Source organism: Phasianus colchicus, chromosome 36, assembly GCF_987193195.1.
Source record: "Phasianus colchicus chromosome 36, bPhaCol1.hap1.1, whole genome shotgun sequence".
NCBI classification, from domain to species: domain Eukaryota; kingdom Metazoa; phylum Chordata; class Aves; order Galliformes; family Phasianidae; genus Phasianus; species Phasianus colchicus.
In genome coordinates this window covers 3,087,297-3,106,930 of record NC_143471.1, presented here as the reverse complement: position 1 = coordinate 3,106,930, position 19,634 = coordinate 3,087,297, and the positions used below count along the sequence as shown (strand labels likewise).

The window sequence follows — 19,634 nt, the reverse complement described above, 5'->3', positions numbered from 1 at the left end:
GGCGGCGCCCGCGCAATTCAAAATGGCGGCGCCCAAGATGGCGGCGCGGCCGCGGCGGCGCGGGATGATGACGTCACAACCCCGCGCGACGGCGCCATGCTCCGCGCATTGGTGGAGGGCGGCGCGGAGGGGCTGCTGTGGGTGGAGGGTGCGGATATGGGGCCGGACGTGGGGGGGTTCGGGGTGGGGTGTGGGGCTCCGCGGGGGTCTGTGGGGCTGCGTGTGGGGTTGTGGGGGTTAATGGGGGTCTGTGGGGCTGCGTGTGGGGCTCCATTAGGGTCTGTGGGGCTCCATTGGGGTCTGTGGGATCCATAGGGCTGAGTGTGGGGCTGCGGGGGTTAATGGGGGTCTGTGGGGGTCTATGGGGCTGGGTGTGGGGCTCCATTGGGGTCTGTGGGGGTCTGTGGAATTTATAGGGCTGAGTGTGGGGCTGTGGGGGTTAATGGGGGTGTATGGGGCTGGGTGTGGGGCCCCATGAGGGTTTATGGGGCTTCATTGGGGTCTGTGGGATCCATAGGGCTGAGTGTGGGGCTGTGGGGGTTAATGGGGGTCTATGGGGCTGGGTGTGGGGCCCCATGAGGGTTTATGGGGCTTCATTGGGGTCTGTGGGATCCATAGGGCTGAGTGTGGGGCTGTGGAGGTTAATGGGGGTCTATGGGGCTGGGTCTGGGGCTGTGGGGCTCCATGGGGCTGCGCATGGGGCTCCACTGTGGTCTATGTGGCTCCATTGGGGTCTATGGGGGTCTGTGGGGCTGTGGGGGTTAATGGGGGTCTGTGCGGGGTCTGTGGGGCTGAGTGTGGGGCTGTGGAGCTCCATTGAGGTCTATGGGGCTGGGTGTGGGGCTCCATGAGTGTCTATGGGGCTCCATTGGGATCTGTGTGGGTCTATGGGGCTGAGTGTGGGGGGCTCCAAGGGGGTTTGTGGGGATCTATGGGGCTAGGATGTGGGGCACAGTAGGGCACCGTGGGTCTCACTCTGCCCCACAGACACCGCCACGTGTGAAGGCCGCAGCCTCCTCTGGGCTTTTGTCACTGCTGCTGTGAAAAGGTGGGGCTCTATGGGGCGCCGTGGGGTCTATGGGGGCTCTCCGGGGTTCTGTGGGGCAGCCCCATGTTGTTGCCCCATATTTCTGCCCCATAGGGCTGAGCCGGTCGACGTCGTTCTCCTCGAGGTGTCCCAGGAGCAGTTTGGGGTTGGACTGAGCCCGGAGGTGAAGAAGCAGTGAGTGCCCCATAGATCCCCATAGATCCCCCATAGATCCCCATAGATCCCCATAGATTGCCCCATAGAACCCCCATAGAGTGACCCATAGAACCCCCGTAGAGTGCCCCATAGATTGCCCCATAGATCCCCATAGATTGCTCCATAGAACCCCCATGGAGTGCCTAATAGCGCACCCCATACATCCCCCAAAGCACCCCATAGATCACCCCATAGGGTGACCCACAGCCACCTGATAACCCCCCAAATAACCCCATATCTGCTCCATAGAACCTCATTGACCCCCAAACCCCCGAGTGTGCCCCATAGCTGCCCCATAACCACCCCATAGTTTTGTATTCCCCCATAGCTGCCCCATAACCACCCCATAGCTTTGTATTCCCCCATAGCTGCCCCATAACCACTCCATAGCTTTGTATTTCCCCATAGCTGCCCCATAACCACCCCATAGCTTTGTATTCCCCCGTAGCCACCCCATATTTCCATATTCCCCTATAGCTGCCCCATAACCACCCCATAAAGCCATATAACCCCATAGCTGCCCCATAGCTGCCCCACATGCCATAATCTCCCTTTTTCCCCCCCCCAGGCTCCGTTTCCATGACGACAGCTCCGACCCCCGGGGGTGGTTGGGGGGCGGTGGGGGTCGGGCAGCGCTTTGGGGCGGGGGCTGCGATGGGGCCGGGCCCAACTCGATGGTGGTGGTGGATTCCTTGAGCGCCGCCTTGATGCGAGAGCGCCCCCTTGTGGCCGGGAGGAGATTGAGGGCCGCCTTAGGGGCGGGGCGAGGTGAGGGGGCGTGGCTAAGGGCAGAGGGGGGCGTGGTCACGGTGGTGGGCGGGGCCAAATGCTGCAGGTAAAAGCAATGGGAGGGGGGTGGGGGGGTTCAAAGGGGCGTGGAAATGGGTGGGGGGGAAGATTAAAGAGGGGGGGATTGGGGGCTCGTGGGGTTTGGGGAAACCCCCCCCATGTGGCCCCCAACCTCCCCCCCTCCCAAGTACTGGGGACCCCCAAGCCTCCCCATGTGACCCCCAAATGCCTCCATCCTCCCAGTATTGGAGACCCCCCCCCCAATTCCTCCCCATAGAGACCCCTAAACTGCCCCAAGCCCCCCCCCCAACTCCCCAAACCACCCCCACCCCCAATATTGGGGACCCCTCCCACCCCCCCCCTGTTCTCCCCCATAGGGACCCCTAAACTGCCCCAAAGCCCCCATGAGGACCCTGACCCCCCCCCCCCAATATTGGGTCCCCCCACCCCCCTCTTGTCCCCCTCCCCCCTCAGTTCTGGCTCTGCTCCATCGGGATCTGCACCCCCCCTCATTGCTGCAGGCCCTGGGGGGGGCTCTGAGCCCAACCCGCCTCATTTTGGGAGGGCCGGGACCCCCAGGTGGGCAAAACATCCGGGAAGTGCTGGTGGTCCCACCCAGGGGGGGGCAACCAAAGGTATGGGGGGGGGTGGGGGGGGCAGTATTGGGGGGTGGGGGGGGATTTGGGGGTCCCGATGTGGTTGGGATGGGGGGGGTTGGAGGGTCTCCAATATTGGGAGGGTTGGGGGAATATGGGGGGGCTGTGGGGGTCCCTAATATTGGTGCAATGCGGGGGGTTGGGGGTCCAATATTGCAGGGGTTGGGGGGGGGTCCCGGTGTTGGGGGGTTGAAGGGAACATGGGGGGCTGGGGGGGTCCCCAATGTTGTTGGGATGGTGGGGGTTGGGGGTCCCAATATGGGGGGGGGGGGGGCACATGGGGGGGTTGGGCATTTTAGGGGTCCCTGAGAGGGCGGGATGGGAGTCCCCAATATGGGGGGGCTTTGGGGGGGGATTGGGGCAGTTTAGGGGTCCCCTATGGGGGGTATTGGGGCGGAGGGGGGTCACATTGTTGCCCCCCCGCAGGCTGAGCTCTTCACGCTCCTCCCGGACCTCTCAGTGCTCCCCATGGAGACCCCCCCCCAACTGGGGGCTGTGAGGGGGGGAGGGGATGAAGCCCACCCCGCCTCCCCCCCTGACTTCCGGCTGCAGCCGCCCCCCCCGTATCTGCTGAGTGCCGCACGGTGAGTCCCAGTATGGCCCAGTATGGCCCAGTATGGCCCAGCACAGCCCCATATAGACCAGTACGGACCAGTACGACCTGGTGTGGACCCATACGTCCCCATATGGCCACGTACATCCCAGTATAACCCAGTACAGCCCAGCCCAGCCCAGTCCAACCCAGTCCTCCCCCCTCAGGAAGGCAGAGCTGCTGCGGGGGGACCCCATCCCCGCCCCCCCCAACGACCCCGAGGACCCCGACGACGACCTGGATGTGTGAGGGCCGTATTGTGGGACCTACAGAAACTCGGGCCGTTATTGTAGGACCTACAGAAACTCGGGCCGTTATTGTAGGACCTACAGAAACTCGGGCCGTTATTGTAGGACCTACAGAAACTGGGGCTGTTATTGTAGGACCTACAGAAAGCCTCGGGCGCCCATTAAAGCCTGCTGTCGCGGTCGTTGGGTGTTGTTATGGGGCTGATATGGGGCTGTTTGGGATTATTGTAGGGCCTACAGGAGCCCAGGGGGGTTGTTGACAATGGGGTGCTTCAGGCCACGCCCCCCCGCGGCTCAAGCCACGCCCACTCCACAGAAACCACGCCCCTTTTTGTTTAACCCACGTTGTCGCGCTTAAGCCACGCCCCCTCGGCGGAAAGCCACGCCCTCATTGGGCCAGCCCGGGGCTATTGCCCATAAGCCACGCCCACTCGACTCAAAGCCACGCCCACTGCGCACAAGCCACGCCCCCCGGTTTGCACTCGGTCCCTAGCGCACACAAGCCACGCCCACTCAGCATAAAGCCACGCCCCCTGGTTCAGCCCATTTTAGTTTAAGCCACGCCCACTGGACAAGCCACGCCCCCATCTGTTCAGCGCACGGTTTCCAATTTGTCCTTAAGCCACGCCCACTTGTCATAAGCCACGCCCCGATTGATTCCCCGTGGTTAGATTCGCCTTAAGCCCCGCCCACTCGGGACAAACCACGCCCCCACTGTCTCATCCCACGTCTATTGGTCCCGAGCCGCGCTCATTAGTCATTCAAACCACGCCCCCTCTGAGTAGCCAACCACGATCCGCGCTCCGCCCCAAGCCCCGCCCCTCCTCGCTCGAGCCACGCGTTCGCAATCCGCGGCCCCGCCCCCCATCGCCGCGCATGCGCTCTCCCCTCGCGCCCCCCGGAAGTGCTCGGCCGGAAGTGACCCCTGCGAGGAGCGGAGCCGGGGCGGGCGCACAAGATGGCGGCGGCCGAGCGCAGCCGCCGGTAACGGGGAGTCGGGGGGCCCGAAGGCTCCGTCTCCGCTCCCCCCCCCCGGGTCCGGAGCCGGACCGGGTGGTGCCGGGGGGGGCGAAGCTGGCGGAGTTGGGCCGGGGGGGCGGCGGGGCGGCGGCGATGCGGAGTCAGTGCGTGTTGGGCCTGCGCTCGTTCGCCGCCTTCGCCGCCCGCCTGTGGAGCTTCGTGCTGTACGTGCTGAGGAGGCAGGTCCGCACCGTGAGTACGGGGCGGGAAGCGGGCGGGACGGGCGGCTGTGGGGCCTTAAGGGGGCTTATGGGGGCTCTGTAGCGGCTTATGGGGGTTATGGGGTCTTACGGGGCCTATGGGGATTGTGGGACCTTATGGGGCTTTATGGGGGCTTGTGAGGGTTATGGGACCTTGCGGGGCTTTATAGGGGCTTCTGGGGGGTTGTAAGACCTTATGGGGTTTTATTGGGGGGTCATGGGGTGTTATGGGGCTTTATGGGGGCCTATAGGGGATTTGGGGGGTTATAGGGGCTTAGGAAGTTTTATGGTCTTGTGGGTGGGGGGGTTGTGGAGCCTTATGGGGGCTTATGGGCATTATGGGCCTTTATGGGGGCATGTAGGACCTTATGGGGGTTATGGGGCTTTATGGGGGCCTATGGGGGCTTATGGGGGATTGCGGGACCTTATGGGGGCTTATGATGGTTATGGGGCCTTGTGGGGCTTTATAGGAGCTTCTGGGGTTTGTAAGATGTTATGGGACTTTATGGGGGGTTGTGGGGTCTTGTGGGGGCCTGTTGGATCTTATGGGGCTTTATGGGGGCCTATAGGGAGTTATGAGGGTTTATTGGGGCTTCTGGGGGCTTATAGGGGCTTAGGGAGGCTTATGGTATTGCGGGGTGGGGGGTTGTGGGGCCTTATGGAGGCTGGTGGGGTCGTGGGGGAACTTATGGGGGTTTTATAGGGCATTGTAGGAGTTATGGGGTGGGGGGTTATGGGGCGTTAAGGGGGTTTTGTAGGGGCTTACGGGGGTTTCTGGGGCTTTATAGAGGCTTATGGGGTCGTGGGGTTTTGGGCCTTATGGGAGCTTATGGGGGGTTTATGGGGTCGTGGGGGGGGTTGTGGGGCCTTATGGGGGCTTATGGGGGTTTATGGGGTCGTGGGGGGGGTTGTGAGGCCTTATGGGGGCTTATGGGGGTTTATGGGGTCGTGGGAAGGGTTGTGGGGCCTTATGGGGTCGTGGGGTTATGGGGTGAGGGATTATAGGGCTTTATTGGGGTTATGGAAGCTATGGAGTCGTGGCGTTATTGGGTGAGGGTTTATGGGGCTTTTTAATGGGGGATTTGGGGGGGGGTTGGGGCAGATTGGGGTCTGAGGGTGTTTGAGGTTTTGGGGGGGGGTCTCGGGGTGCTGCCCCCCCCCCCCCCATTTGTGTCCCCCCTCCCCCCCAGGTGATTCAGTACCAGACGGTGCGATACGACGTCCTGCCGCTGTCCCCCGCCTCCCGAAACCGCCTCAGTGAGTCGGGGAGGGGGGTCTTATTTGGGGGAGGGGCTGAATTTGGGGAGGGGGACCTGAAATGCGGGGGAGGGGATCAAGTTTGGGGGATGGCAAAAAAGAAAAGTGAGGAAGGTGGGGTGGGGGGTTGTGTTTGGGGGGGAGGGAGCGGGGGAGACCCTATCTGGGGGGGTTGGAGCTGAATTTGGGGAGGGGGGCCTCAAAGGGGGGAGAGGAGATGGAAGTTGGGGTGGGAAGGAGTAAAAGTGGGGGCGGGGGTCGTGTTTGGGGGGGGGGGCTGAATTTGGGGAGGGGGATCTAAAATGTGGGGTGAGAGGATGAAAGCTGGGGGGGAAGAGTAAAAGTGAGGGAGGAGGAGGGGGGGATGTGGGGGGTCTTGTGGGGGGTTGGGGGTCTGGGGGGGGCTTGGGGGGACGTTGGGTCCTGGGGGTGGAAATTGGGGTCCTGGGGGGGTCCTGAGGGTCAAAATTGGGGTCCTGGGGGGGAGGGGGGGTTCCATGGGGCTGGGGGGTTCTGGGGGCTCCGGGGGGGGGGTCCTGGGACCCAAATGGGGGCAGTGGGGGTGCAGGGAGGAATGAAGACCCCCTGACCCCCCTCCTTCTTCCCCCCCCCCCTAAAATTCAGCCCAGGTGAAGCGGAAGATCCTGGTGCTGGATCTGGACGAGACCCTCATCCACTCCCACCACGACGGCGTCCTGCGGCCCACCGTGCGGCCCGGGACCCCCCCAGATTTCATCCTAAAGGTGGGGGGGGGTCCTAAAAACGGTGTGGGGGGGTCGTTGTGGGGTTAGATGGGGGTCTGGGCTGGGATTTGGGGTCGCTATGGGGCAGAGTGGGGTCTGGATGGAACTGTGTCTGTAATGTGAGAAAGGATCCTAAAAATGAGAGGGAGATTTAAAAAAAAAAGTGGGGGGGCACAAAAAATATTGGGGAGGGTCGTTATGGGGCCATATGTGGGTCTGGGGGGAGGATTTGGGGTTGCTATGGGGCAGAATGTGGGTCTGAAGGGGGAGAATTGGAACTGCTATGGGGCAGAATGGGGGATTGGTTGGGGCTTCGCCATTAGGGAGAAAATGGCCCTAAAAATGGGGGGGATCCAAAAAATTGCAGGGGGGGTCGTTATGGAGTCATATGGGGGATCTGGGGTCGCTATGGGGCAGAGTGGGGGTTTGGATGGGATTTCATTGTTAAAAGTAAGTTCCTACAAATGGGTTGGGGGGAGGCACCCATAAAATAGGAGGGGGGGGTCTCTATGGGGCTGCTGACCCCCCTTTTCCCCCCCCCATAGGTGGTCATCGATAAACACCCCGTGAGGTTCTTCGTGCACAAACGGCCCCACGTCGACTTCTTCCTGGAGGTGGTGAGTGCCCCACAGCCCCCCAAATCCCCCCCCTGTGCCCCACAGCCCCCCCAAATCCCCCCCCTGTGCCCCACAGAGACCCCAAAACCCCCCCTGTGCCCCACAGCCCCCCAAATCCCCCCCCTGTGCCCCACAGAGACCCCAAATCCCCCCCTGTGCCCCACAGCCCCCCAAATCCCCCCCTGTGCCCCACAGCCCCCCAAATCCCCCCCCTGTGCCTCACAGAGACCCCAAATCCTCCCCAGACCCCCACAGGGTTCCCTATTTTGTACGGGGGGTCCCCAACCCCATTCAGTCCCCCCACCCCTGTAGGCTCCCTGTTTTGGGGGTGTCCTGCCACCCCGAGGAGCTTTTCCTATATAGGGGGGGTCCTCAATCCCCTCATCACCCCCCCCAGGCCCCCATAGGATGCTTATTTTGGGGGGGTCCCCAACCCCATGGAGTCCCCCATTTTGGGGGGGTCCCCAACCCCATTGAGTTCTTCTCTGCCCTGTAGGGTCTCCATTTTGGGGGGGGTCTCACTCCATCACATGCCCTCAACTGCATTAAGAGCCCCCCCCTCCCACCCCTTTTCAGGGGTCCCAGCCCCCATTGAGTCCCCCCAGCCCCAAAGAACCCTCTCAATTCAAGGGGGGGGGGGTCTCCAATCTCCTCATCCCCCCCCCACCCGCATAGGATCCCTAATTTCAGGAGTGGGGTCCCCAACCCCATTGTGCCCCCCCACCCCCCATAAGATGGCTCCTTCTTCCCCCCCCAACTCACAAGGACCCCATTGATCCTATAGGGGAATAATTCTGCCCCCATAGAGCCCTTTTACCCCTGGGGGGGTTTTATCCCCCGCTGGGGGTCTCAGAGCCCCCCCAGGCCGTGCCGCCCCCAGGTGAGCCGATGGTAACGAGCTGGTGGTGTTTGTGGCCTTCTCAATTTAGGGGGGGGTCCCCAAATCCCATTAATCCCCCCCACCACCCCCAATTAGGGTAAGGATCCCCAGTCTCCTTATCTCCCCCCTCCCCCATTGGGTCCCCATTTTGGAGCCCCATTGATCCCACAGAACCCAATTCCCCCCCCTCGTAGAACCCCTTTAATCCGAGGGGGTTTTATCCCCTCCCGGGGGTCTCAGAGCCCCCCCTGAGCCCCCCCCCGGGCCGTGCCCCCCCCCCAGGTGAGCCAATGGTACGAGCTGGTGGTGTTCACAGCCAGCATGGAGATCTACGGCTGCGCGGTGGCCGACAAGCTGGACAACAACCGCAGCATCCTCAACAGGCGCTACTACAGACAGGTGGGCGGGGCCTGAGGGGGCGGGGCCTGAGGGGGGCGGGGCCGGGAGGGGGGGCTGACCCCAGCATCCTTCATAGGGGCTGCTACAGGTGGGCGGGGCTTAAAGGGGGCGGGGCTTAAAGGAGGGCCAACCGCAGCATCTTCAATAGGCGCTGCTAAGGATGGGTGGGTGGGGCTGAAAGGGGGCGGGGCTTAAAGGGGCGGGGCCTAAAGGAGGGCCCACCTCGGTATTGTCAATAGGCACTACTAGAAAAGGGGGGGCGGGGCCTAAAGCTGTGGGCGGGGCCTAAAGGGGCGGGGCTTAAAAGAGGGCCAACCACAGCATCTTCAATAGGCGCTGCTAAGAGTGGGTGGGCGGGGGCTAAAGGTGTGGGCGGGGCTTAAAGGGGTAGGGTGTAAAGGAGGGCCAACTGCAGCATTCTTAATAGGTGCTACTATAAGAAGGTGGGCGGGGCTTAAAGGGGGCAGGGCTTAAAGGAGAGCCAACCGCGGCATCTTGAATAGGCGCTGCTAAGGATGGGTGGGCGGGGCCCAAAGGGGGCGGGGCTGAAAAGGGGCGGGGCCTAAAGGAGGGCCCACTGCAGCATCCCTAGTTGGCGCTACTACAGGCATCTGGGCGGGGCCTAAAGGGGGCGGAGCCCCAAGGGGGCGGGGCTAGAGGCAGTGTGTGCGTGTCCTATTGGCCAGCGCCGCCAGTGCTGTGCTCTCTCCTCTCCCCCCATTGGCTGTGAGCGCTTTGGGCCGTAGCTGAGGTGGTGGGGGAGGGGGGCGTGGCCATTCTCTCGAGGGCGTGGCCACACTCGAGAGAGGGGGGCGTGTCTAACGTTGGCCCCGCCCCCAGCACTGCACGTTGGAGCTGGGCAGTTACATTAAGGACCTGTCGGTGGTTCACGGGGACCTTTCCAGCATCGTCATCCTCGACAACTCGCCCGGCGCCTACCGCAGCCATCCGGGTACGGACCCCCCCATGAGCCCCCCCTTATATCCCCCATCCCCTAAACCAGTCCCCCCTCCCCCCCCCAGCCCTTCACGGACCCCTTTGTGCCCCATAGATAACGCCATCCCCATCAAGTCGTGGTTCAGCGACCCCAGCGACACGGCGCTGCTCAACCTGCTGCCCATGCTGGATGCACTCAGGTGGGGAGGGGCTGAAAGCAAACTGGGGGTGAGAGAAATAGGGATGTGGGGGGGGGGGGCGTATGTGGGTCTGGGCCCACTGATGGGGGTGGGGGGGCTGGAAGTTCGAGTGGGGGTGGTCTTTGGAGACAGAAATAGGGATGGGGGGGGCATAACTGGGTCTGGGGGGGCACTGATGGGGATCGGGGGGGGGTGAGAAGTAGCCCAGGGGGCTTGGAGGGATCCTGGATGCCAGGGCTGGTTATGGGGGGGGTCAGAGCGGAGTTTTGGGCTCCATGTGGGTCGGACGGTGCCCCCCACCCCCCCTAATCCCACACCCCCCCCCAGGTTCACGGCCGACGTCCGCTCGGTGCTGAGCCGGAATCTCCACCAGCACCGCCTGTGGTGACAGCGGCCCCCGCGACGCCACGCCCCCTCCCGCGAGGCCACGCCCCCTCCAAACGAGGCATCTCTGAGGCCACGCCCCCTCCAGCGAGGCAGCATCTCTGAGGCCACGCCCCGAACGCGAGGCCACGCCCCCTCCATTCCTACGTCGACGACGAATTGGGGGGGGGGGGCACGGAACCAACCCCCCCCCGTCACCTTTCCCCTGTCTGGACGGACCCTGGGAACGACCCCAACCCCCCGCAGGGGGCTGCGGCGCCGGGGACGCTTTTTGGGCTGGGGGGGGGAAAAAGGGGGGGGGTTGGAGGCCGTGTGCCCCCCCCCCCCCCTTAGGGCTTATGGACGTTTTGGGCACCGCCGCGGCCGTTCCGTGTTTTTAAAGCCCTCCGCTCCCATTCGCTGTCAGCGCCGTCGTTTTTTTGGGGGGGGGGCGGGGCTTATGTGCCTCCCCCCCTCCCCCGCCCCATAGAACCGCCTTTTTCCCCCTCGGGGAGGAGGGGAGGGTCGCGGTGCTGTTCTGCAAACCATTTCCCGCGCATCCCTCTCCCATTTCCCCGTTTATTTCCCACTTTGTGCCCCCTCCCATTTTTTCTTCCCCCTCTCCCCCCCCCCCAATTAATTTTCTCCATTAAGAATCCCCCCGCCAATGGTTGCGCCCTATCTCAGTCACGTGGTCTCTGTTTACCCCGCACCACGTGACTCCTCCTCCGGGGAGCGATGACGTCAGCGCCTCACGTGACAGAACCGCAGCGCCGCCGCTCGGATCCCTCCGCCGCACTTTTTTTTTTCCCTTAAAATCCCAATTTTTCTCTTTTTAGCCCCTCTGCTCGTTCCTGCGGGTCCCACCGGACGGGGGAAGGGAGGGGGGGGGTCTGTTTCGTTGCGTTGCTTTGTTGCGGCTTCGTCTCCCGCATCGTCCCGCACTGCGCACGCGCGCCGCCACGCCGCCGCCGCAAAGTGACGCGACGCTGCCGTAAAGCGCACCGCGCGCCGCCAGTCACGCCCGCCCGATGTCGCAATCCGCGCCGCGCGCATGCGCAGTAGCGCCACCCTTACGCCAACTGCGTACCGCGCCGCTCTCTCCGCCTCTCTGGGCGCTGCGCACTTTACGTAGAAACCGGAAGTGCGCGGCCGCGCCCTCAGTTCCGCTCCGCTTCCGGTTCGGAGCGTCCCGGTTCGGCCCGGTCCGGCCCGGCCATGAAGTTCCTCTATAAGGAGGAGCATCCGTTCGAGAAACGGCGCTGCGAAGGGGAGAAGATCCGCAAGAAATACCCGGACCGCGTCCCGGTGAGCGCCGGGCCGCCCCTCCCCTCCCCCCCGCTTTTGGAGGACCTCCCCCCCCCCCTTTGGAGGACTCCCCCCCCCCTTCGGAGGACCCCACCACCCCGTTTTGGGGTCCGTCTCCCCCCATTGGAGCCGCCCCCTCCCCCCCCGCCATTTCTGCCCCCCCCGCCCCCATCGATGTCCCCCCTCCCCCCCCATTGGAGGACCCTCCATTTCCACCCCCCGATTTTGGGGACCCCCCCCCAATATCCCACGTTGGGGTCCCACACCCACAGCCTTATTTTGGCCTCCCCCCCCCCCGGCCCCCCCAGCTCCATTTTGGGTTCCCCCCCCCGAGCCCCCCGCTCCCATTTCGGTCGCCCCCCCCTCCAGCCCCATTTCAGCGCCCCCCCATCTCCCCCCATCCCCATTTTGGGAGCCCCCACGACCCCCCTGGCTCCATTTTGAGGACCCCACCCCCTATTTTGTGATCCTCCACCCCCCCCAACCCCATTTCAGTTCCCCCCCCCGCATTTTGGGGTCCATCGCCCCCCCTCAGACCCATTTCAATGCCCCCCACGTCCCAAATTTCGGGACCCCCCCATGCCCCAGTTATCCCATTTTGGTGCCCCCCATCCCCTCCCGCCCCATTTTGGGGTTCCTTCCCCCCCCCCCCCAGCCGCATTTTGGTTCCTCCCCTGCCCCCCGTTCCCCATTTTGGGGTCCCCCCCCAATTTGGGGTCCCTCCCCCCCCAACAGGTGATTGTGGAGAAGGCTCCCAAGGCCCGCATTGGAGACCTGGACAAGAAGAAATATTTGGTGCCCTCTGACCTCACTGGTGTGTCTGGGGGGGGGGGGGGCACATTTTGGGGTAAATTGGGGCCATTTCGGGTCAATGATGGGCACCTGGGGTCACTTATTCCCATTTTAGGGTCAGTGATGGCCATTAGGGGTGGATTTTGGCTATTTTGGGGTCAGTAATGTCCATTTGGGGTCAGGTATTCCCATTTTGGGGTCAATGATGCCCATTTAGGGTCACTTATTCCCATTTTGAGGTCACTTATTCCCATTTTGGGGTCGATGATGGCCATTTAGGGTCAGTTATTCCCATTTTGAGGTCAGCGTTGGCTATTTTGGGGTCACTAATTCCCGTTTTGGGGTCACTTATTCCCGTTTTGGGGTCAATCTTGGCTATTTTGGGGTCGATGTTGGCCATTTAGGATCAGTTATTATCATTTTGGGGTCACTTATTCCCATTTTGGGGTCAGTGATGGCCATTAGGGGTGGATTTTGGCTATTTTGGGGTCAGTAGTGTCCATTTGGGGTCAGGTATTCCCATTTTGGGGTCAATGATGCCCATTTGGGATCACTTATTTCCATTTTGGGGTCAATGTTGGATATTTTGGGGTCAATGATGGCCATTTTGGGGTCAGTTACTCCCATTTTAGGGTCGATGATGGCCATTTGGGGTGATTTATGTCCCTTTTTGGGGTCAGTGGTGTCCCTTTGGGGTCTGCTGACCCCCCCGCCCCCCCCAGTGGGGCAGTTCTATTTCCTGATCAGGAAAAGGATCCATTTGAGGGCTGAGGACGCCCTGTTCTTCTTCGTCAACAACGTCATCCCCCCCACCAGCGCCACCATGGGGCAGCTCTACCAGGTGGGGGGGCCTATGGGGGTCTTATGGGGTCCTATGGGGGCCCTATGGGGTGTGAACGGATCCTAAGGGGGTCGTATGGAGTGTCTATGGGTTGTAGGGGGGTCCTATAGGGGTCTTATGGGGTGGGGGGGATCCTGTGTGGGGCTATGGAGGACCTATGGGGGTCTTATGGGGCTGAGGGGGGTCCCACTTATGGCGGGATATGGGGGTCCTATGGGGGCCTTTTGGGTGTGGGAGGGTCCTGTGGGGCCCTATGGGGGGCTATGGGGCTGGGGGGGTCCTATGGGGGTCTCTATGAGGTGTGGGGGGTGTCCTATGGGAGTCTTATGTGGCTGAGGGGTCCAATGGGGCTCCCATGGGGGGATATGAGGGTCCTATGGGGGCCCTATGGGGCTGGGGGGATCGTATGGGGGCCATATAGGGTGTGTGGGGGGCTCCTATGGGAGTCTTATGGGGCTGGGGGGTCCAATGGGGTTCTTATGGGGTGTGGGGGAGTTCTATAGGGGTCTTATGGGGGGCTATGGGGTGTGGGGTGGGCCCTATGGGGGTCTTATGGGGATGGGGTGTTGGGGGAGCCTATGAGGGTCTTGTGGGAGGGTCCTATGGGGGGTCCTATGGGGTCACAGGGAGAACCTATGGGGATCCTATTTGGGGTGGTGGTCTGTGCTGGGGGGTGGGGCCCATGGGTTTCGGGGAATTGGGAGGGAGGTTGGGGGGGGCTGTGAGTTTGGGGGTGCCTTATAGGATCCCCACACTGTGGGGGGACCCCAATTTGGGGGGGTTCTGAATTGCCCCCCCCTCCCCCCCAGGAGCACCACGAGGAGGATTTCTTCCTCTACATCGCCTACAGCGACGAAAGCGTCTATGGAGCCTGAGGGCCCCCCCTGGAAACCCCCTCCTTCAATGGGACCCCCATAAACCCCCCTCAGCCCCCCCCCAAAAAGGATGGACCCCCACCCCCCATATCAATAAAAGCCTCCATGTGGGAACTACAACTCCCAGCGTGCACCGCGCGGCCTGCGCTGCGAGCGAAGGGGCGGTGCCAGGGAGAGTCACGTGGCTCTTTTGGATATGGGCGTGGCTACGAGATGGGCGTGGAGATTCGGCGGTGCTACAAGAGGGGCACGGGATTGGGCGGGGCGGTGGGCGGGGCCACGAGTGGGGCACGGGGATTGGGCGGGGCCACGGAAAGGGGGCGGGGTTAAGAAAGGGGGCGGGGTTACGGTGAGGCGGCGCCGGGCGGGGAGCGGCGGAGGAGCGGTGCCCGACCCCGGCGCGGGGCAATGGGGGAGCCCGGGGGGGGCCGAGGTTCGGAGCGAGGAACCGGGGCGGGGGGGGGGAGACCGGGGCCGGGGGGAGAGCGGGACCGGAGCGAGGGTCGGGGAGGGGGGGGGGGGAGACCGGGAGGTTGAGGAACGGGAGGGGGGGGGGACCGGGATCGGGAGGGGGGGGGGGTTTGAACCGGGACCGAGACTGGGATCGGGGTGGGAAGGACTGGAACCGGAGCAGGGAACCGGGACCGGGATGTGGGGAGGGCTGGGGGGGGGGGGATATGGGGACCGGGGGGAGGGCTGGAACCGGGGGGGGAGTCGGGACCGGGAATGGGCCGCGGGGGGGCAGGGGATACCGGCATCGGGGGTGGGACTGGAACTCGGGGGGAATCGGGACCGGAGGGGAGGACTGGAACAAGGGGGGGGTGGAGGACCGGGACCGGGAGGGGGGAAACCGGGATCGGGATCGGGGGGGGAAGGACTGGAACCGGGGCAGGGAACCGGGACCGGGATGTGGGGAGGACCGGGGGGGGAGTCGGTACTTGGGGGGGAGGAGGGGGGGACCGAGGGGTGGGAAACCGGGACCGGAGGGGACACCGGAGGGGGGGGGGGGAACCGGACCGAGACCGGGATCGGGGGAGGGGGGGGGGGGGGAAGAACTGCAACCGGGGGAGGGAACCGGGACCGGGATGTGGGGAAAATCGGAGCCCCGGGGGTGGGGGAGGGGAGAACCGGGAGTGAGGGGGGGGGGCCTGGGGGGGCGGGGGAAGGAGAACCGGTCGGGGGGGGGAGCTGTACCGGGAATTGAGGGGGGGGGGGACCGGGAGAACAGAAAGGGAACGGGGGGCGGGGGGAGCGGAACGGGAGGGGGGGGCGGGGGGGGAGACACCAGGAGCGGAGGGTCCGTATGGGGCGTGAGGGCACCGGGGGTTCGGTACCGAAGGGGGGAGGAATGGCGGACACCGGGTTGGGGGTAAGGAGGGACCGGGGGGGGTTGGAATGGGGGGGGGGGGGACACGAGGTTGGGGTGGGGGTGGGGAGCGGGAGGCCCCGCCCTGAGCGCGCGGCCACTTCCGGGGGGGGGGGAATCGGTAACGGGAAACCCCCCCATGAACCCCCCCATAAACCCCCCTCACGGACCCCCGCCCCGTTAACCCCTCCCTCCCCACTCCGTTCGCAGAGGCGCTGCCGGGGCTGAAGGCGGAGACTCAGGTGAGGGGGAGGGAGGGGGGGGCAGGGATAACGTGGGGGGGGGGGCGAACCGGGATGGCGGGGGGGCCCAAAGTAACCGCTCCCCCCCCCCCCCCCCCCCCCTCCCCCAAATCCCCGCAGCCCCCCGAAAAGCGGCGCCGAACCATCGAGGACTTCAATAAGTTCTGCAGTTTCGTCCTGGCCTACGCCGGGTACATCCCGGCGGCACCCGAGGTCAGCGGGGGGGGGGGGGGGGGGCGGGAACCGGAACCGGGGCGGGAGGGGGAACCGGGGGTAGGCCGCGGGGGTACCGGGGTAGGCCGCAAAGCTGCTGGGTTGGCCCAAACGGCACCGAGAGGCTCCGCGTTGCGGCCCGAAGGTTTCGGGGAGTTTCTATGGGAGCTCCGGGGGGTTCGGAGCGTTCCGGGGGGGTTTGAAGCCCCCCCGTGGGTCCCGGTGCGCCCCGCGGCGCCTTCAGAGCGCGGTTGTGGCGGCGCATACATCTCCCGTGGTGCTCCGCGCGCTGTTGCTAGGAGACGGCGGCTCGCTTCCGGTGTGAGGGTTGGAACTTCCGGTGTTGCGCGAGGGGTGGTGGGAGCCGGAGGCGTTCGGCGTGCGGAAGGAATGGGGGAAGGCGGATGGTGGGACTACAAGTCCCAGCGTGCATTGCGGCCGGGCGCCATTTTGTGTCGGGGTGCGACGGGAAATGGAGTTCTGCGGGTGGGGGGGGAAAGAAGGCGACCCTGAATTTGGGGTGGGATTCTTAAGTTTTATTGGGGGGGGGGAGAAGAGAAAAGACATTGAATTGGGGGGGCCATGGGGGGGGGGAGGCATAAGGAAAGCTCTGAATTGACCTACCCCACCCCCCATAGGATTCCCATAGGAACCCCCAGCCCTGTGGGACCCCCCCACCCTCATAGGACCCCCATAGGGCTTCCCCCCCTCCTCCCCCCCCCAGCCCCATCGAACACCCCCACACCCCATAGGTCCCCTCCCAGCCCCTCAGGACCCCCCAGCCCCATCGAATCCCCCCCCCCCATCCTCATAGGACCCCCCTCACACCCCCCCCCATCCTTGTAAGATCCCCCCCAACCCCATAAGGACCCCCATAGAACCCCCAGCCTCATGGGACGCCCCCAGCCCCATAAGCCCCCCCCCCAGCCCCATAGAACCCCCTGCTGCCCCGTAGGACCCCCCCCCCATGTCTTTGAATTGAGGTTGGTGGGGGGGGGGGAGGTCGGTGCCCCTTCAGCACCGCATCACTGAGACCCCCCCCCTCTTTTTCTCTCCCACCCTCCCCTTTTTCTCCCCCCCCCGCCCCCCCTCCAGGACCCCCAGTGGCCGCCGTCCCCCCCGACCCCCCCCCGCCCCCCGGCCCCTTCAGCTCTTCGCACCATTCAGACCTTCGTCCGCAAAGCCAAATCCGCCAATGCGAAAAGGGGGCCGGCGGGGGGGGCCGCGACCCCCACCCCCCCCACGACCCCTCCCCACCCTCCTTCTCACCCCCCCCCGCCCAGGGGGGGCTCCCAGCCGTCCGGATTGGACAAAATGAGGCTGAAAGACGCTTTGTTTTCCTCCCCCCCCCAACCCCCCCACCACCCCACGCACGGAGGTGGGGGAGGGGGGGGCAGAAGAGGAGGGGAGGCGGGGGGGGTCGCGGTGCCCCCCCCCATGAATTCGGGGCGGGGGGGGCGGCGCTGATGAAGAGGAGCGGACGGAGGAGGAGGAGGAAGGAAGAAGGGGGAGGGGGGGGCTCCAAAGGCGGCCCCCCCCCCAGCGAAACGGACACGGACTCCGAGGAGGGGGGGGGGAGGAAGAGGAGGAAGACGACGAGGAGGAGGAGGAGGAGGAAGAAGGGGAGGGGGGGGGGGATGAAGGCGACGCCCCCCCCCCCTCGGGGCTGGGGGTGAAGTTGGGGGGGGGCGGCGAGACGGCGGAGAGGGCGAACAGCGCCCCCTGGCGGGCGAGCAGCGCCCCCTGGCGGACTACGAGCGCTCGGAGGACTTCAAGAACCGTTCGGAGGACCGGAATCGCCGATTGGAGGAGGATCGCGACAGACGCTCGGAGGACCGCGACAGCCGGCCAGGGGACAACGCCGGGGACAGCGGCGACAGCGACAGCGAAGGCGGCGAACTGCGGGTGATGGATGAGGACATCATGGTGGAGTCCGGTGAGCCCCACAGCAGCGCCCCATAGCGGAGCTGCAGCGCCAACACAGCGCCAACACAGCGCCCCCCAGCGGCGCCTCGTGGCATCGCCCCGTATCGCCACCCGCAGCGCCCCCTGGCGGCACCCGCAGCGCCCATCACCCCCATTGACCGCACAGCGCCCCCTGGCGGCGCCTCGTAGCGTCACCCTACAGCCCACCTTACGGCCCCCTTCCCCACACCCCTCTGTTAATTAACCCTCTAATTAACCCCTTAATTACCTCTCAAGTGACTCATGGGACCTCACATCCATATTCCCTCCTTCCCCTCCCATCTCCCCCCGTTAACTCCCATAACCCCAATCCTCACCCCATAACCCCACCCCACCCCACCCCCAATTAATCACCCCGCTAATTACCCATTAATTACCCGCAGGTGACGACTTGTGGGACCTCACATCCATATTCCCCCATCTCCCCCCTTCAACCCCCCTTTAAACTCATTCCTCACCCCACAACACCCCCCTCCCTCCACCCCCCCCCCCCAATTAACCACCTCGTTAATTACGGCCGCTAATTACCCCATTCCAGGTGACGACTCGTGGGATCTGATCACGTGTTTCTGCCACAAACCCTTCGCCGGTCGGCCCATGATTGAATGCAGCCACTGCGGGACTTGGATCCACCTCAGCTGCGCCCGCATCCGGAAAACCAACGTGCCAGATGTGTTCATCTGCCAGCTGTGCCGGGGGGGGGCACGGAAAGGAGCCCCCCCAGCCACCGCATAGAGGGGGGGGGGAGGCCGAAAGGAGCCCCCCCACGTGGAGAAAGGGGAGGACTTTTCTTGGGGGGGGGTCCAGAGGGTCCCTAAGATGGGATGGAAGGAGGAGGGGGTCCCTAAAGGAGGATGGATGGATGGGGGGGGTCATTAGAGGTCTTTATTAAGGGGGGGGCACAGGAAGGAGCCCCCCCAGCCACCGCATAGAGGGGGGGGGGACCTAAAAGAGACCCCCCAGGTGGAGAAAGGGGAGGACTTTTCTTGGGGGGGGTCCAGAGGGTCCCTAAGATGGGATGGAAGGAGGAGGGGGGGTCCCTAAAGGATGGGGGGGGGTTCAAAGGTCTTCACTAAAGAGGGGGGGGTCCTGGGGGGGGGGGACCTAAAGGAGCCCCCAGGTAGAGAAAGGGAAGGATTTAAGGGGGGGGGGTCCGGCAGATCCCAAAGATGGGATTGGGGGGGTGGGGGGGGGGATCTGTAAAAGGGGTTGGAAGGCAAAGGAAGTCCTGGGGGGGCACTGTGACCCCCCCCCCCGTTTTGAAACAAGGAGGTTTGGGGGCTGCCCCCCCCCTGCCAAAAAAAAAAGGGGGTCAGGGGGCTCTTAAAGGGGCCGTAACACAAAAAAAAAGGGTTCAAACAAGGGCCCCCCCTTGGAAAATGAGGGACCCCCCCCCAATTGAAATTAAGGACCCTGTGCCCCCCCCCCCAGCTCAGAAGAATTAAAAAGGTTTGGGGTGCCCCCCCCTCCCAAAATATGGGGTTGTGGGGGGGCTCTTAAGGGTTCACTCCGTGGGACCCCCCCCATAAAAAACGGACCCCCAGAAAGCGGGACCCCCCCCCATATAACATGAACCCCCCCATGGGGAAGGGAGACCCCCCCCATAGAAAATAGGGACCCTGTGACCCCCCCCCGCCCCAACATTGACTTTGAGGGGGGGGATGTGGGACCCCCCCCACATTGGGACTCTATGAGCAGGGGGGGGAGGGGGGGTCCGTTAACCCCCACCCCCAGAACGAGGCGGATTTGGGGACCCCCCCCCCCCGCAGTATCGGGTGTATTTTATTTGGGGGGGGGTCGCTTTGGGGGCGCCCCCCCCCCCAGGACTCAGGGCTGCCCCCCCCCTCTGTACAGCCTGTAAATAGAGCCGGATTTGGGTTTTTCAGCTG

General features: G+C 64.3%; 4 protein-coding genes across 6 annotated transcripts; all 4 read left to right on the top strand.

The window, feature by feature from the left end:
- Nucleotides 1–38: 38 nt before the first annotated feature.
- ELP5 (elongator acetyltransferase complex subunit 5) lies at nt 39–3,710 on the top strand. 3 transcript variants are annotated; one of them, XM_090129362.1, is made up of 8 exons: nt 39–137; nt 988–1,048; nt 1,142–1,222; nt 1,812–2,011; nt 2,507–2,667; nt 3,115–3,272; nt 3,448–3,576; nt 3,637–3,710. In XM_090129362.1, the coding sequence occupies exons 1-7, from the start codon at nt 65–67 to the stop codon at nt 3,527–3,529; spliced, it is 816 nt and encodes a 271-aa protein (XP_089985488.1). In that variant the 5' UTR covers nt 39–64; the 3' UTR covers nt 3,530–3,576; nt 3,637–3,710. The 3 variants fall into 3 exon arrangements, with proteins under 3 accessions (XP_089985488.1, XP_089985487.1, XP_089985489.1); XM_090129361.1 differs by having other exon boundaries at nt 3,448–3,710; XM_090129363.1 differs by having other exon boundaries at nt 79–148; nt 3,448–3,710.
- A 741-nt stretch (nt 3,711–4,451) lies between these two features.
- CTDNEP1 (CTD nuclear envelope phosphatase 1) lies at nt 4,452–11,222 on the top strand. The gene is made up of 8 exons (XM_090129360.1): nt 4,452–4,740; nt 5,939–6,005; nt 6,630–6,748; nt 7,294–7,365; nt 8,528–8,644; nt 9,485–9,596; nt 9,696–9,780; nt 10,108–11,222. The coding sequence occupies exons 1-8, from the start codon at nt 4,642–4,644 to the stop codon at nt 10,166–10,168; spliced, it is 732 nt and encodes a 243-aa protein (XP_089985486.1). The 5' UTR covers nt 4,452–4,641; the 3' UTR covers nt 10,169–11,222.
- Nucleotides 11,223–11,251: 29 nt separating this feature from the next.
- GABARAP (GABA type A receptor-associated protein) lies at nt 11,252–14,069 on the top strand. The gene is made up of 4 exons (XM_090129364.1): nt 11,252–11,451; nt 12,187–12,265; nt 12,966–13,084; nt 13,894–14,069. Exons 1-4 carry the CDS (start codon nt 11,362–11,364, stop codon nt 13,957–13,959), a joined length of 354 nt encoding a protein of 117 aa, XP_089985490.1. The 5' UTR covers nt 11,252–11,361; the 3' UTR covers nt 13,960–14,069.
- A 210-nt stretch (nt 14,070–14,279) lies between these two features.
- Nucleotides 14,280–18,822, top strand: PHF23 (PHD finger protein 23). The gene is made up of 6 exons (XM_090129358.1): nt 14,280–14,392; nt 15,536–15,567; nt 15,688–15,780; nt 16,876–17,240; nt 17,424–17,716; nt 18,284–18,822. The coding sequence occupies exons 1-6, from the start codon at nt 14,368–14,370 to the stop codon at nt 18,478–18,480; spliced, it is 1,005 nt and encodes a 334-aa protein (XP_089985484.1). The 5' UTR covers nt 14,280–14,367; the 3' UTR covers nt 18,481–18,822.
- The last annotated feature ends 812 nt before the right edge of the window (nt 18,823–19,634 follow it).